General features: G+C 42.5%; 1 protein-coding gene across 3 annotated transcripts in view; it reads left to right on the forward strand.

Annotated features, from left to right (window-relative positions):
• Window positions 1–2,061: 2,061 nt before the first annotated feature.
• CRBN (cereblon) overlaps window positions 2,062–15,224 on the forward strand; it is a 50,434-nt gene continuing 37,271 nt past the window's right edge. The window contains exons 1-5 of one of the 3 annotated variants that reach the window (XM_059077508.2): window positions 2,062–2,232; window positions 6,198–6,310; window positions 8,229–8,431; window positions 9,276–9,425; window positions 13,899–14,058. In XM_059077508.2, the coding sequence (XP_058933491.1) occupies window positions 2,166–2,232; window positions 6,198–6,310; window positions 8,229–8,431; window positions 9,276–9,425; window positions 13,899–14,058 (693 nt within the window). In that variant the 5' untranslated portion in view covers window positions 2,062–2,165. The remainder of the gene's footprint in view (window positions 2,233–6,197; window positions 6,311–8,228; window positions 8,432–9,275; window positions 9,426–13,898; window positions 14,059–15,224) is intronic. The other 2 variants (XM_059077510.2, XM_059077509.2) reach the window with 2 other exon arrangements.

Below are 15,224 nucleotides of genomic sequence, written 5' to 3' on the forward strand. Positions count from 1 at the left end.
GTAGAAGCCAGAAATTAAAAGTGCAATGGGGCTTTTTTGATTTGCCTTTTCTCTCATCTAATATCAACCTTAATTATATCCTATTAAAGTTAATTCTCGAGCTATAAGACAAAGATCTATGAAATTATAAGTTTCCTTTCCCACTGGTTTGCAGAGCTCCTTATCAATGAATACATTTCACACAAACAAGAAGCAATGTAAGCCACTCAGTGTGATGCCTTATTTCAGGATAAAGTTACCCAATTAAAAATAAATGGTGAATGATCATGTTTTCCTTTCTGGTTTTAATAACCAGGGCCTAATTCAAGAAACCTGCTTGCTGAGATGTTTTTGTTCAGTGATCATTTGTTGTTGCCCCTTTTGAAAGACAAAGCTATGGATGACTGGGTAGACTCCAGCGAAGGGGGGAGGGTAATGAAATGAAGGCGGGAGCAGATGGTGAATGTGAATGGAGGCGAGGAAAAGGAGGTGAATGGAGAGTGAAAGGTACACAGATGGTAGCATCAGTGACCCTGGGGCTGAGCACAAAGGAAGAAAGAGGAGCGAGTGCTTTTCCAGCCACATCTGCTGACCCCACCAGGCTCACAGCTGTCCTTTCTTGCCCACAGGGTTCTTGGTTGTCGCGGGGTGCAGGGCACAGGGCTGGTACCACCTCTGGGGAGGACCCGGCAAGGTCAGAGCTTCCTTGTTTAGGGGCCAGATGTTTGCTATGTAAAGAAACTTCTGCTGCAGGTAAGCACAGTTCTTTGCAATTCTATAAACCATAGTAAGACTGCTAATGTATATATATATGTGTACTTGCTCTCACCCTTCTCTCTCTCTCTCTCTCTCTCTCTCTCTCTCTCTCTCTCTCTCTCTCTCTCTCTCTCTCACACACACACACACACACACACACACACACACACAGCCCAACCTTTCTCTCATTGTTCTATCTCTCTTTCTATCATCCTTCACCTGTCTAGAGTGACCACCTTAATTCTACTAACCCATCACAATAACGTATCCTATGTAATTGTTATTAACATATAATCTGTAATTGTTATACATAACCATAAAAGGCGATGCTATCATTAATACTGCAGCCATTGGTAATCAGAACAAACCTGAGACGCTGTTTGACCCGTTCTTATTTTGCAAATGGGTAAACTGAGGCCATAAATGACTCGACCGAGGCCCGAGGGTGTGTTCGGGGGCAGAAGGCAGAGTGACCGTGAATGGATTCACCAGCCTCTCTCCCGAGGTTTTCTTTCGGCTTTTAACTTTGCAGTGAGCGAACGTCTGGAACAAACATATTTTACAACACCGCGTTCATTATTATTTTCTTCAGAGCGACGCTGCTCCTTCCTCTCGCCTTTCTCCTCCCCACCATGTTTAGCTGTTTTATTGCATCTAAGGATTTTTCAGTTTCCTCCTTCGCTGAAAAGATGACTTGAAAAGATACTAAGGAAACTTTTCTCCATCCTCCGAAACAGGAACCTTACCAGTCAACAGAATTACTTATCTTTTTGCATTCTGCAGTATTTTTTTTTTTTTTTTGGCCATACAATGACTTATTTTTGTTAAAGTAATCATGAGTAAGCTGTTTTATATTCTGACAATCTCACTTGCCAATCATAGGCCTTTTTGTATTCTGTGTTACCATCATTTATAGTATTTGTTTCCGACCAATACATGTTAATTATATATGTAAACTACTTAAGACTGTTGAAAAGAAAATCAGCTATAACCCAATCGCCCTTGGAATAATTGATGCATTGGCCCAGTCTCCGTGTATACGGTTTTTATTTTAAAAATTGGAGCTAATGCTGTATAATTGGGTTTCTGTTTGCTCCCCGGCCCCCTCTTTAAGAGCGAGGTGGAGACGAAAGAATCTGAGCCTGTTTCTCCACGTGTAAAATGTCGTGCCAGGGGCGGCAAAAGGCCAGGGATCTGCACCGAGCGAGGCGGGCACCAAGTCACTGAGAGCAGCCGACACAGCGCTCGGCCCCCGTGGCGACGGCCCTCCCGCCCGCTGCGCCTTTCCGGGCGGGCCGGCGCGCGGTCCGCCCCGCGGGCGCCGCCAGAGGGCGCTGTGGCCCGGGGCGCGACGGCGGCGGCGCGGCGCAGACCCTCCCCCGGCGGCTCGGCCGCCGCCCTGTCCCAAGCTCCTCTGCGGGTAAACAGACATGGCCGGCGAGGGAGATCCGCAGGACGCTGGGAACAACATGGGCAATCACTTGCCGCTCCTGCCCGGTAACCGCCCGGGGCCGGTCCCTGGCGGCGGGAGGGGGCGAGGCCCGAGCCGTGAGCGGCACGGCGGGGCCGGGGAGGCGGGCGGGCGCTGTGGAGCTGGCGGGGCCGCGCCGGAAGGGGCCGCGCATCGGGCCGCCGGCCAGGGACCCAGCAGCGGCGCTTCTCCCAGCGGCTCGGCCCCCCGGGTTGGGGACAAGGGTTTAGGGGGCGGGGAGGGGGGGTCTCCCCCAAAAGGCAGGGATCCCATGCTCTCCATCCTCCGTGTGTCCAGAACTTGGCTCCCAGGAAATGGTCTGAAACTGGGTCGGGGGAAGAGAGGGGGACTGGGACAGAGCTCAGCAGCCCAGACTTTTCCTCGACTTCTTCCCTTTGATAAGGGTGACAGCTACCGTGTATTAACTGTTTACCACGTCACGGGCCCTGCTATAAGCGCTTTGAATGCGTTTCTCCGTTTAATCGTCTCCACATTTCTTTTCTAATCCTGGTTTGGTGGGTGAGAAATGGATTGGCAGATTAGTGTGTGACTTGCCCAAGGTCACACAGTTGCAGGGCCAGGACTCCTATCCGAGTGTATTTGTCTGCATAGCTGGTGTCTCTTAACCACTTCACGGCCAAGACAGTATTTGGTCTCTCATTAGGCACATAGTTCAAACACATGGTAGAACAAGCTTAATTAGAGATACTTAGGACTGTGATGTTAAACTCAGTTTTCTCTCTCTTTCATGTTTTATGAAAGTTTATACTTTGGACTTAAGTTGGAATACTGTGTACAGAAAAATCTGGAATAATTGTACAGTTTTGCCGTGGAATGCTCTAGACAGGAAATGCTTTCCAAGAGATGTATCAGCCAAACTGAGACTATTAGCTGAGTCCCTTCACTGTGTGTCAGGAAGTATGTTAGGTGTCGTGAAGATGAAAAGAGGTATGATACACAGTCTGATCCCTGAGGAGGTTTATCATCTATATGAGGCTCCAGAAAATATACCTAGCAGAAGGCCGTTGATTAGGCCAGTTAAGCAAACGCTCTTACCCTACCCTCCATCAGAGGGAGGGATTGTTCAGGGCCGAAACGGATTGGGGGAAAGCCCTGTGGGGTGTACTGGAGACATCAAAAAGCTTATAACTTAGGATAGGCTTGCAGAAGATAAGGCCTGGAAGCTTGGGTCGGAGTGTTGGGAATCTTGCATCTGTTGCCAGTGAGACTGGGGGTTTCTTCCGTGGGTTGCAAAGAAACAGTTGTGGATTTCAGACCTAAGAGAAGCTGTGCTTGGAGGACTAATTTGCCCACTGGGAGTGGCGTGGGTTGGAACAGGAAGAGAATGAACGCATGCCCTCCATATAGGAGGGACCTTTTCCAGAGAAAGAAATCAGGATCAGGCTCAGTGGTCGATCCGGAAGCAACCTTAGCTGAATTGAACTTGACTGAAGAGCTGAGCTGTTTTTTCAGAGGCACCAGCCCCGCTCCCTCTGTGCCAAAGCCAGTGTGTCAGGGAAGATGCTGATGTTCTGTTGGCATCCGCATGGTGCTCCTGCATGAGATGAGTCATCACACTTCACCCTGGAAGCTCTGAACAGTCAGTGTGTTTTGTTAAAAAAAAATCGGGTGCGAAAGGGCTCAGAGAGATTGTCAATACGGTAATCATGCTTTTGCAAATCATACATGAGTTTTATTTGTAGAAGCATTGGATTGTCCATACATCCATGTAGAATGAATTGTTTTGAAGAGTAATCCACTTTAAATGCTAAGGAACTAGCTGAATATTTAAGATTCGAAGAATCTGTCCCAACCAAATAAAACATTAATAGATAAACAGCCAAGTGGGGGAAGTGGGTTTCTGCCCTATATATGAGAAAGACTACTTTGTGTAAGGAAATCATTGAGAGAAGGAAGTTAGAACAGTTAAAATGTAAATTTTAAAATTATGAATTCTAGCCTTTAAGCTAAAATTTGACCTTTTAAACTCTGTGTAATAGAGCAATAGTGTCAAAATGCTTAGTGAAAGCCATGCTGTCAGAATTGTGAATGCAAGGAAGTAGATTCAGAATATTTTTGTCATCGGTTTAGATTTTTCTTTGTTATCTCTCGGTCTCTTAATGAATTTTCTTTGTGCTTAGGAAAATTTTGTATGAAGTGTTAAACCAGTGAACATTTGAATTTAAATTGAAATAATTACGTTCTCTTTTTTTTGGGGGGGGGCTCTCACTGTTGTGGCCTCTCCCGCTGCGGAGCACAGGCTCTGGACGCGCAGGCTCAGCGGCCATGGCTCACGGGCCCAGCCGCTCCGGCACGTGGGATCCTCCCAGACCGGGGCACGAACCCGTGTGTCCTGCATCGGCAGGCGGACTCTCAACCACTGCACCACCAGGGAAGCCCGAAATAATTACGTTCTCTTTGACACAGCCTTTTATCTAAGGAATTTATAAGAATTGTTAGATAGTCCAAGGCAGTTGCCATGTTGAAAAACATTTATATTTTCTTGTCAGAGACCTAGCTGGAGGTGGTTTGTTTTAAATAATGATATGCACAAAGGAAAATAACTATTTTGTAAAGACATTTTATCCATTTAGAAGTTTATTTGGGGGCTTGCTTGCTTGCTTCCTTCTTTCCTTCCTTCCTTTCTTTCTCCCCTCCTTCCTTCCTTTTTTCCCTCCCTTTCTCCTTCCTTCTTTCCTTCCTTCCCTCCTGTCTTCTCCAGAAACTCTTTAAAGTTAAACGTTTGAAAGAACTTCAGAGATTGTTCTTGTTCATGCCTGTCATTTTTCAAATGAGGGAACGAAGGTTTAATCAGGTGGGATGAGTTGTCTGAGGTGTCAAAATTAGTTCCTAGAAAGGGAGAAGAGGTAAACGTCTGCAGAAGAATTTCAAATCAGTTATGCAGGTAGTCCCCCTTCAAGGAGGTGGAACATAATCCCTGCTCCTTAGATGTGAGTTGGCCCTAGTGATTTGCTTACAAAGAGTACAGTGTGGAAAGGAGGGGAGAGTAGCTTCCCAGTGGAGAAATCTGACTAACACTGCCTCATCCAGGTGACCCAGGTCAGCTTCAGTAGTTATAAGTGACATCGATAATATGCACCCTTGATAGGACATGATGAAAATGGCTCTTCACCTCCCTAGGCTTCCTCCCCAAAACACAAATCCTAATTCAGGGACATTCTACAAAAATGCCTGGCCAGTAGTCCTCAAAACTGTCAAAGCCATCAGAAACAAAGTCTGAGAGACCATCCCAGCCTAGAGGAAGCTAAGGAGACATGACAACTAAATGTAATGTGGTGTTCTGGATGGGGTCCTGGAACAGAAAAAGGATATTAGATTAAAAACTAAGGAAATCCAGGGCTTCCCTGGTGGCGCAGTGGTTGAGAGTCCGCCTGCCGATGCAGGGGACATGGGTTCGTGCCCCGGGAGGTTCCCACGTGCCGTGGAGCGGCTGGGCCCATGAGCCATGGCCGCTGAGCCTGCGCGTCCGGAGCCTGTACTCCGCAACGGGAGAGGCCACAGCGGTGAGAGGCCCGAGAGGCCCGCGTACTGTAAAAAAAAAAAAAAAAAAAAAGGATATCCAAATAAAATGTGTTCAGTTAACCGTAATGTGCCAATGCTGATTCCTTAGTTATGACAAACGTACCACACTAAAACAAGACATTAGCTATCAGGAAATGGTTGTGAGGTATACAGGAACTCTCTATTATCTTTGCAACTTTTCTGTAAGTCTTAAACTATTCTAAAATTAAACACTGATTTTAAAAAAGTAGTTGGTGGCAGAGCCCAGCCTAGACCCCAGCCCTCCAGCTGCCTCTTCACAGTGCTGTCCAGATTCCCAAGTGTGTGTGGTGTTTACAAGAACCTCTCTTTTCATGGGCCCAGAATCTTCATGAAGGAATTATGTATTTGAAAGGGAACATAGCTTTTACATGTTTATGCCTCTGTTTTTTGTTTGGTTTTTTTTCCTTATAATATTGTACTTTTACAGCAGAGGATGAGGAAGAAGATGAAATTGAAATGGAAGTTGAAGACCAGGATAGCAAAGAACCCAAGAAACCAAACATCATAAATTTTGACACTAGTCTTCCGACGTCACATACAGTACGTAATTCTGTAACAGATCCCGTATGATAAATATGTACATTTAACTGTAGATGGAAGTTCTTGAAAACGAGTGACTGCTTTTAGCATTACTGGAAATTACCTCACACCAGAAGTTGTGGATGAGGATGATGTGGGCTCTTGACAGTAGATAAACAGTCTTAAGCTGTAACTTTTAAGCAGTTTGATACCATGTCTATTACTAGTTGTAATTCTTTGAAGAATTGGTGCCCTTCTTATGTCTTTGCTAGTAATGGGGCTACTAAAGTACTTCTTATTCTCTGTACTACTGGGACCCAGAGTGTTATTTGACATTCTAGCATTTTATACTTGTCATTTATGCTTTTTGGACATAGAGATGTCTAGGTTAGTCAAAGTCAAATATCAGGTTGGCCAAAAAGTGCCTTTGGTTTTTAAGTGAAAGTAAAAGACATTTTTCATTTTCACCAAGAACTTCATTGAACAACATATTCACCCTTTTGTTCCACTACCTCCTGCCATTTTTTAGGCAACTTCATAATTGCATCTTCCCAAAACTTTTTAATCGTTTTGAGCAAAGAACTGTTCCAAGTGCCTTTTACAGTCTTCCAGGGAATTGAAAATATTTTTCCATTAAGAGGATTTTGTCCAGACCAAAATAAATGGAAATCCAAAGGTGCAGTGTCTGGTGAATACAGCAGATGAGTCAGAACTTCCCAGCCAGGCTGTAGCAGTTTTTGCCTGGTCATCAAAGAAACATGCGGCGGTCTTGCGTTATCCTGATGGAAGATTATGCATTTTCTGTTGACTAATTCCAGACGCTTTTCATCGACTGTTGCTTTCAGTTGGTCTAATTGGGAGCAGTACTTGTTGGAATGAATCGTTTGGTTTTCCCGAAAGAGCTCATAATAGAGGACTCCCTTCCAGTCCCACCATATACACAGCGTTACCTTCTTTGGATGAAACCGGCCTTTGGTGTGGTTGGTGGTGGTTCATATCGCTTGCCCCACGAACTCTTCCATCCGCATTATCGTACAGTGTCCACTTTTCGTCACCTGTCACGATTTGTTTTAAAAACGGAACATTTTTGTTATATTTCAGTAGATAATCGCGTGAGGATATACGGTCAAGAAGGTTTTGTTCCCTTAACTTATGTGGAACCCAGACATCAAAGTGATTCACATAACCAAGCTGGTGCAAATGGTTTTCAGCGCTTAATTTGGATATTTTGAGAATGTGGGCTCTCTCCCGCGTGGTATAATGTTGATTGTTCTCAATTACTGTCTCGATTTGATCGCTGTCACCTTCAGCTGGTCTACCCGACCGTGGAGCATCGTCCAGCGAGAAATCTCCAGCACGAAACTTCGCAGGCCACTTTTGAGACGTTCGCTCAGTCACAGCATCTTCTCCCTACGTGGCACAAATCTTCTTTTGTGTGTTTCAGTTGCATTTTTACCTTACTTAAAAATAATAAATCATACTGTGACGAAAATGTTTTTTCTTCCATCTTCAGTATGTAAATGACTACACAAAAATTCACCAATTTTGATCAGTTTTCTTTTTAAATGCACGCTGATATGACAGCTATCACGATACAGTCTGACAAAATTGTTTTGAGTGAAGTTGAAGACAAGTAAGCGCTGCTCGAGCCGTCTTACGGAAAGAAACGAACGGACCTTTCGGCCAACCCAATATTTTGAACTTAAAAAATGCTCTTGAATTTTTATGTATGTGAGAGATTCTTCACAAGAAATTAGAAATTCTACTTCTAAGAGTCCAAAATAGATTTTCATGTGGGAGCTGATACAGCAAGTTTATTATTTAAATATTTGTACCCTCTGTGTATGTTTCCTTATGCTGATTTGCCGTTCAGTGTGTTGAGCGTGTGTTTTTGTTCCATATCTGGAATGACACTGACCCTGTGTGTGTCCCCCTGTAGTATCTGGGCTCTGATATGGAGGAATTTCATGGCCGCACTTTGCACGACGACGACAGCTGCCCGGTGATCCCAGTCCTGCCCCAGGTGATGATGATCCTGATCCCTGGGCAGACCTTACCTCTTCAGCTTTTCAGTCCCCAGGAAGTCAGTATGGTGCGGAATTTAATTCAGAAGGATCGAACCTTTGCGGTGCTTGCCTACAGGTAAAATCTGAGAGCTGACTGACTTAACCGTCCCTCGTGCAGTCCCAGGAGAGGTGGTTTTAAAGCCCAAACTGACGACTGTTGTGCATGCACAGGAGATGGGACGAGGTTGGGAAGTAGAACATTCGGATAAAAAGTGTGAAAGTGCAAGTTGCAGTGTTTCGGTATGATCATCGCCGTCTAAATCAGACTTTACCTTTCACACACATTTGAACTTTCTGGTATTTGAAAGGTTTTATATCATTAATATTTAATGAAAAACATTTCTAGAATCTTATTTTCAAGAACTATCTTTATTTAAAGAAAAAGAGGGCTTTACAATGTAATGTAAAGGATTACTTTTACAAAAGAGCAACTCGTTATTTCACCGTCTCAAAATTCCGAAGCTGTCCTCTTACAGACCCGCGCTAAACTGAAGCTGAATTTCAAGTACCCCATGACAACTAGAGGAAATCAGTGGTAGAGGCAGGAAATCCATACAGGAAGGTCCCCCTCCCGCCCCGGGCCCCCCAGTACACTGCTGCCGATAAGCAGCAGAAAGGATGGTCTGCTGAATAAAAAGAATGTTTGGTTTGGGAAGTGAGAGTTTAAACTCCTATCAGTCCTAGGTCATTTTCAATGACTAGCAGTCTGTTCTTTTCCTAATGGGCTCTAATTGTGCTTCCTGAAGCCTCTTTATATGTCTCAGTTCCCTGTGTGATTCTAAAATAAATAAAATTAAATAGCTTTGCAATGAGAGCCGATTGCTAGAAATTGTTTCCCCATGTGTATTGCTTTTGTCAACTTTGCATATCTGGAAACTAAATGTTCAAAACTGTTTCCTTTTTAAAATTTACCTTGGAAGTAACGTGCAGGAAAGGGAAGCACAGTTTGGAACAACAGCAGAGATATACGCCTATCGAGAAGAACAGGATTTTGGAATTGAGATTGTGAAAGTGAAAGCAATCGGAAGACAAAGATTCAAAGTCCTTGAGCTCAGGACACAGTCAGACGGGTAAGAAACACCATCTGTCTTAAAGCTCCTTGAACATCATAAAATGAAATGGTTTCCTTATATTTTTTCTGTTTTGCTGACCCTTCACATTTTGTGACTTTTAACTAGTTGTTCTTTTCCCTTTGAAAGTGTAGCCTAGGGGTTTCCAACTTTGCTGTGCATCAGATGCCCTGGGAAGTTTTTAAAACTATAGATGCTTGAGCTCCAACCTCCCATCCCATCCCTAGAGAGCCATCAGTCCGTTGGGGAGGCCAGAGCATCGTTTCCGATGATTTCCAGGTGATTCTAATGTCCCTCTAGGTTTGGGAACGGTTATGTAAACCCTACAGGCAGTGTCATGTGGGGCAGGGCTTCTTTGGGGTTGAAGACCTCTCTTCAGATTGCAAAGGGTGGGAGGTCAGAGCCTGGCAAGCTGTGTGTGGCGTTCCTGTGCTTGGGGAGCCTTGGCGGTCAGCCTGCCACCTGCTCCTTCTGGACCGTGCAGGAGCGTTTACACGGAGTGCCCGTCTCCACCGCGAACGTGCTCTCACCTGTAACGGATCATATACTGAATAAGTGATCAGGAGGCACTTGTCATCTCTGTGCCGTATACAGTTGAGAAATTCTCGGAGGGTTCTGTTTTAGCAGTTACTCTTCTGGCGTGGCTCTCATGGTTAGGGTTTTTTTCACAAATTTAAGGAATACCTCATTTTTAAAAAGGCAGTTCACCTTTGCTCTTAAAACAAACAAGCAGGCAAACCTCCCCCAAATCCACACGGCATATTGTCCTCAGCGCTGCACGTTTCCTTTTATAGGAGTGGTTCTTCACTATGGTACCTGTGAATCACCAGTGAAGTCTTAGAAACAGATTCTTGGGTCCCCCCAGCCCTAGTGAATTGGTCTCTTATCTGTAGCCACGGTTGAAAATCTTGTCAGGTCTCTGTGTTGCGCAGGTAACGTCTTCCGAACACATGGACACTCAGAGGGATCTTTAAAGATTTAAAAAAGAATACGAGCTGCCTGTGGGCAATACCTTTTTGTCTGTTTTGTTCACATAGTGGGCATTCATAAACATTACTGAACTATGAAAATATCGAGGGGTCAGCCATGCTTTGGAGCTTGAGAGAGCATAGAAGGAGGGGTAGGATGCCAGAGCCCTCGGGGGGGTTAGTGCTACCCTCCTGGTGACCCCCACCCAGAACATTTGCTGTGCAAACCCTCCGAGCACTGAACACAGTGTACTGTCATAGGGTTGTGTGTGTCTCCCTCAAGAGGCGAGCTGCTCAGGACAGTGGCTGAGACTTCTATGTGTTCTGCATTTAGGACCATCCGTGTTATGTGAATGAATGAAAGAGTGTCCCCCGAGGGCTCTGCACTGAGACAGTCGGCAAGCTGTTTTCTTGCTGTGGATTTTACTAACAGTTCCATTTTTAAAGTACTTCCTATCCTTATGCTTATAAAATTTTGAGTATTTGTGAATACTGTATTCCAGAAACCATAATGGCAAATTGACTTGGGGAAAAGTATGTTTCTGAGACTGTCGACATCAGTGACTTGTGATTGTGGACAACCAGTTTGCTTAACTGTGAAAGCAGGTCAAGGGATATACCTGTGACTCTAGTAGAGATGAGCGTGAAACTGATAGGGCCAGATGGGACTGGGAAAGGGCCCATTCTCTGTAGTATCCCTGAGACCCACTAACACAGCCTCTCACAAAAGTGAGTCTGTCTTAATTTAAAAGACCTCCACGGAGTGAGAAGCCTCTGTCTCCACTGCCCTTCTGGTCCTGTCACTACCTTCACTGGAAATGGTGAAACAGAAGAAACTATGGAGATAATCTAGCGCGAGCTCCTCTTTTTTCAAATAAGGAAACGAGGTGCTAGAGAGGTAAGTAATTTGCCTAAGGTCATACAACTAGGAGGCACCGGCTGGTTGGTTCTAGGTCCCTGACTTCCAAACCAGTGCTCTTCCCACTAAACCTGAATTCCTCCTTCGCACGTTTGCACCTCAGGCCAGTTTCCTTTTCTTTAGTAATGTAGTACCAGGAAATAGTCATTTGTCTTCTACATAAATGACTCTTCATATGTAAAAAGTACACTTCTACTTTTCCAGAGTGAGTCTTTATTTCTGTGGCATCTTCTGAGCACATGGAAGTTTATTTGAAAAATTAATTAAAAAAAAAAAATGGAAGTGTATCATTGAATCACCGTAGGACTCCTCAGGAGTTCCTGAGTATTTCTCACATGTAGAGAGGAAAAGGAGACTAATACTCTTATTGGGAATTACAAAAGAAGCTCTCTTACCTGTCATAATTGAGATGAATAATTTTTAGTAAAAAGGGTTAATTAAAACTAGAAGGCATAAAAATTTACACATATATATCTTAAACATTTTATTTTAACTTAAAATCTATAAATGTCCCTTCTTTCATTTTACGTTTGATGGAAAGACAGGGTACTTTCTTCGAATTGGGTCTGCAGGTTAGAGATGGCACTAGTCTTTCTTGCATTAACAGCTTTCATTGTGCATCATGTATCTGCAGTTCATACCTGTAGTTTTTCTTCACAGAGAGGGTCTGAAGATACTCGCAAGGCTCTCTGAGCACCAGAAGCCTTGCAGATTTGTGCACTTTTTTTCTTACCATTAGAATTGTCTGAACCTAATTTGAAAGCATTTTTTTGGCTCAATCTAATATTCATTGAAGCAGATTCAATTTTGTACTTATATTTTATCAGTTGCTATAATATTTATATAAATTATCAAACAACAAGAATCTACTGTGTAGCCCAGGGAACTATATTCAATATCCTGTGATAACCATAATGGAAAAGAATATGAAAAAGAATATACACACAGACCCGTGCACACACACACACACACGTGTGCGTATATAACTGAATCACTCTGCGGTACATCAGAAATTAACACAACATTGTAAATCAACTATACTTGAATAAAATAAAATTTAAAAGAAAACTCCTTCCACTTCAAAAATATATTTATGTAAATTATGCAACTGTAATCACAAAACAACTGCCATAAACAGGTCAGGAAGAAACAAAAGTAGTTTATGTTACAACCAAAACTCAGCTGCTGGGAGAAGCAGCAGCCGTGTGCAGCGGACCCTGGGCGGGCTTCACAAAAGGAACAGAGAGCAGTGCTTAAAAAATTAACCCTGTGAGGCAATTCAGACAGCCTGGGTACAGACTAATGATTAAAGCGATCACTAAGCTGATTTTTCAGTAGCATTATGTTTTTATCATAATAAAATCTTACATACTAGGTGGGTAAAACATAATTCTTATTCAGGTACTTTTGTTTTTAATGATGTCTGATAATATAAGAACATTTGAATGTAGTTTGAACCTAGTCAAATTTATTTTACCGCTTTCCAGAGTCTTGTAGACATAAATTTGAGCTTGCAGGAAGGAATTGAAGTTAGTGGAGTGACTCTGATATCATCGTTAAATTAAATCTACATATTTTCAGACACATTTAGCTGTTTTCATTTAATAAATCAGAAGTATCAAAGTGTCATAAGTTTTTGTGGGTTGGGACAGTGGTTACAATGAAAGACCACTTTAGAAATCCTAAGCATGATTCATAGTGAAGCAGAGACTTGTAATAATTTTGTGATTATTTTGTAATATATTTGACTTCATCAGTCTGACAGTGTTTTGTTCCAGCGTTTGGATGTGTTGATACCTTCTGCATTTGAAAAGGTATGCTACAAGATAAAATGGCTCATGAGACAGTGGTTTGGAGGTACAACCTTCCTCTTGGCATTAATTCATGATGAGATGTTTGCAATTATGATATTCTCAAGTAGCATTCTAGAATGATGACTTTACTGTCATGAGAGTTGAAATAATTTTTAAAGTAAAAAAAGATAATATGATGGATATTTTGATTCTTTGCGTATTCAGGGTAAATGCCGAGGAATGAGAAAAGGAATGCACATAGAAATAAGGCTACGTGTAATTCTTTAGTCTTATCTAATCTTATCCATGTAAATGGTTTCTTGATTTCTCTTCCTTTCTTTACCTACTGCTCAGGTTCGGTGATTTATGAGCAGGCATAGATGTAAGAGTCGGGCAACGTAAAGAGACGGGGCGAGGGGAGGGGCGGGGTGTCTAATGATGTCTGAGAAATTAATTTAGAAGTTATCGAGATATGCATAGGGGTTGGTTGTATATTGATTTTTTTAAACTTTGTTTCATTTATAGGCTATCTGAAATGTAAAAATCCTCCTTTCCATTCCACAGTGAGATAAAAAAATCTTAGGTTACCTTTGGTTTTAACTTTGGTATGATTTATGAACTATAGTATTTTTTTGAAAATTTCTTGTATCATAATAGCATTTGATGAATATGTTTAAAAAAGAAAACTTTGAAACTCTTAGTGTTTAAAATTACCCATAATGTTTAGAAACTTAATAGTTGGAGTTAAGATTATCTCAAAAATGAACAACATGCCTGGTTCTCTTTATTTCAGAATCCAGCAAGCTAAAGTGCAGATTCTTCCTGAGTGTGTGTTGCCTTCAACCATGTCTGCAGTTCAGTTAGAATCCCTCAATAAGTGCCAGATAGTTCCTTCAAAACCTGTCTCATGGGAAGACCAGTGTTCATATAAATGGTGGCAGAAATACCAGAAGGTGAGAAACTTATTTTTTATGGCTCTTCAAAAAAACAAAGACAGGTTGCTTTTTTCCTGTTTCAGAAAGAAACACAAACAACTCCCATGATTTCCTTCCCGAGGCTCCTTCTGGACAAAGCTGTAGCCGCGTTTGATCATGCTGGAGCTTCTAAAAATTTCACAGGCAGCTGTTTATATAAAAGCACTTTGCACAAGTAGTAAAATGTTACAATACTGTGAGGTATTCCAGCTATTATGCCTGTAAGTTATGTAGTAGTTAATAACTCGTGGTTTTAAGTTCTGCTGGAGTCTCTTATTAGACTGTGGTCAGATGAGATGCTTGGCTCTTGAGTCATAAACGCTTTACCTCAGAAAAAGCGTTTGGGAGAGTAGACAGTAGCGAAGTACGTTTTGCTCCTTCTGGACTTTTGAAAGGAAGATTTTTTTTTTGCTCTTTTTGTACAACACTATTGACATCACTATACTGGCTTGAGACTAGGTGCTCTTTAAAAGTATTGCCTGTTGGGGCATTAATTCCTGTGTCGATCCTTTTAGCTAGATCCTTCTTGCTCTTAGAAAAAATACTGATGAAGCTTGTTTGTACTCATTTGTGAGAGGTATCAGTTATGAGTATAACATGCCTAATATTTATGATTTCTACCTAAAGGAAAAAATTTACTAGTTTCTAAATTTAGAATCAGTTTGCTTTTTGAGATTTATCTTTTAAAAATATGGAAAGACAATTTTCATAGTAACCTGAAAAATCCTGTGCTAATCATCCTTTACTCTTTGTCGTGTAGAGTAGTGAAGTTTTAAATTTTGATGTAGATTAGCATAGGATCCTAATTTGATGTGATTAGCGTATATTATTCATAAGAGGGTCTCATACACTAGTCGGCGTACCTCCACTTTTAGTGGTCTTGCAGTAGAAGTCGTCCAGTCTGCGGTGAGCGTTGTGCAGGATGGGCGGTGGTGGGCAGCAGCCTCACGACTGGCTTCTGTAGGCTCCTTGGTCTCGTTGTTTGGTGTTTCAGCTCACCAGTCTGTGTCATGATATACTGTGGTTTAACTCGTGCTTCTAAGAAGATTCTGATGAGAAAGTTTAATTAGACTGCTTAAAGTTTCCCAAGCTTTGACACTAAAATTTTGGAAGGTTTCAGAATATTGGTACTGCCGTAAGTTTAC

This window comes from Kogia breviceps, chromosome 10 (assembly GCF_026419965.1).
Source record: "Kogia breviceps isolate mKogBre1 chromosome 10, mKogBre1 haplotype 1, whole genome shotgun sequence".
Lineage (NCBI taxonomy): Eukaryota > Metazoa > Chordata > Mammalia > Artiodactyla > Physeteridae > Kogia > Kogia breviceps.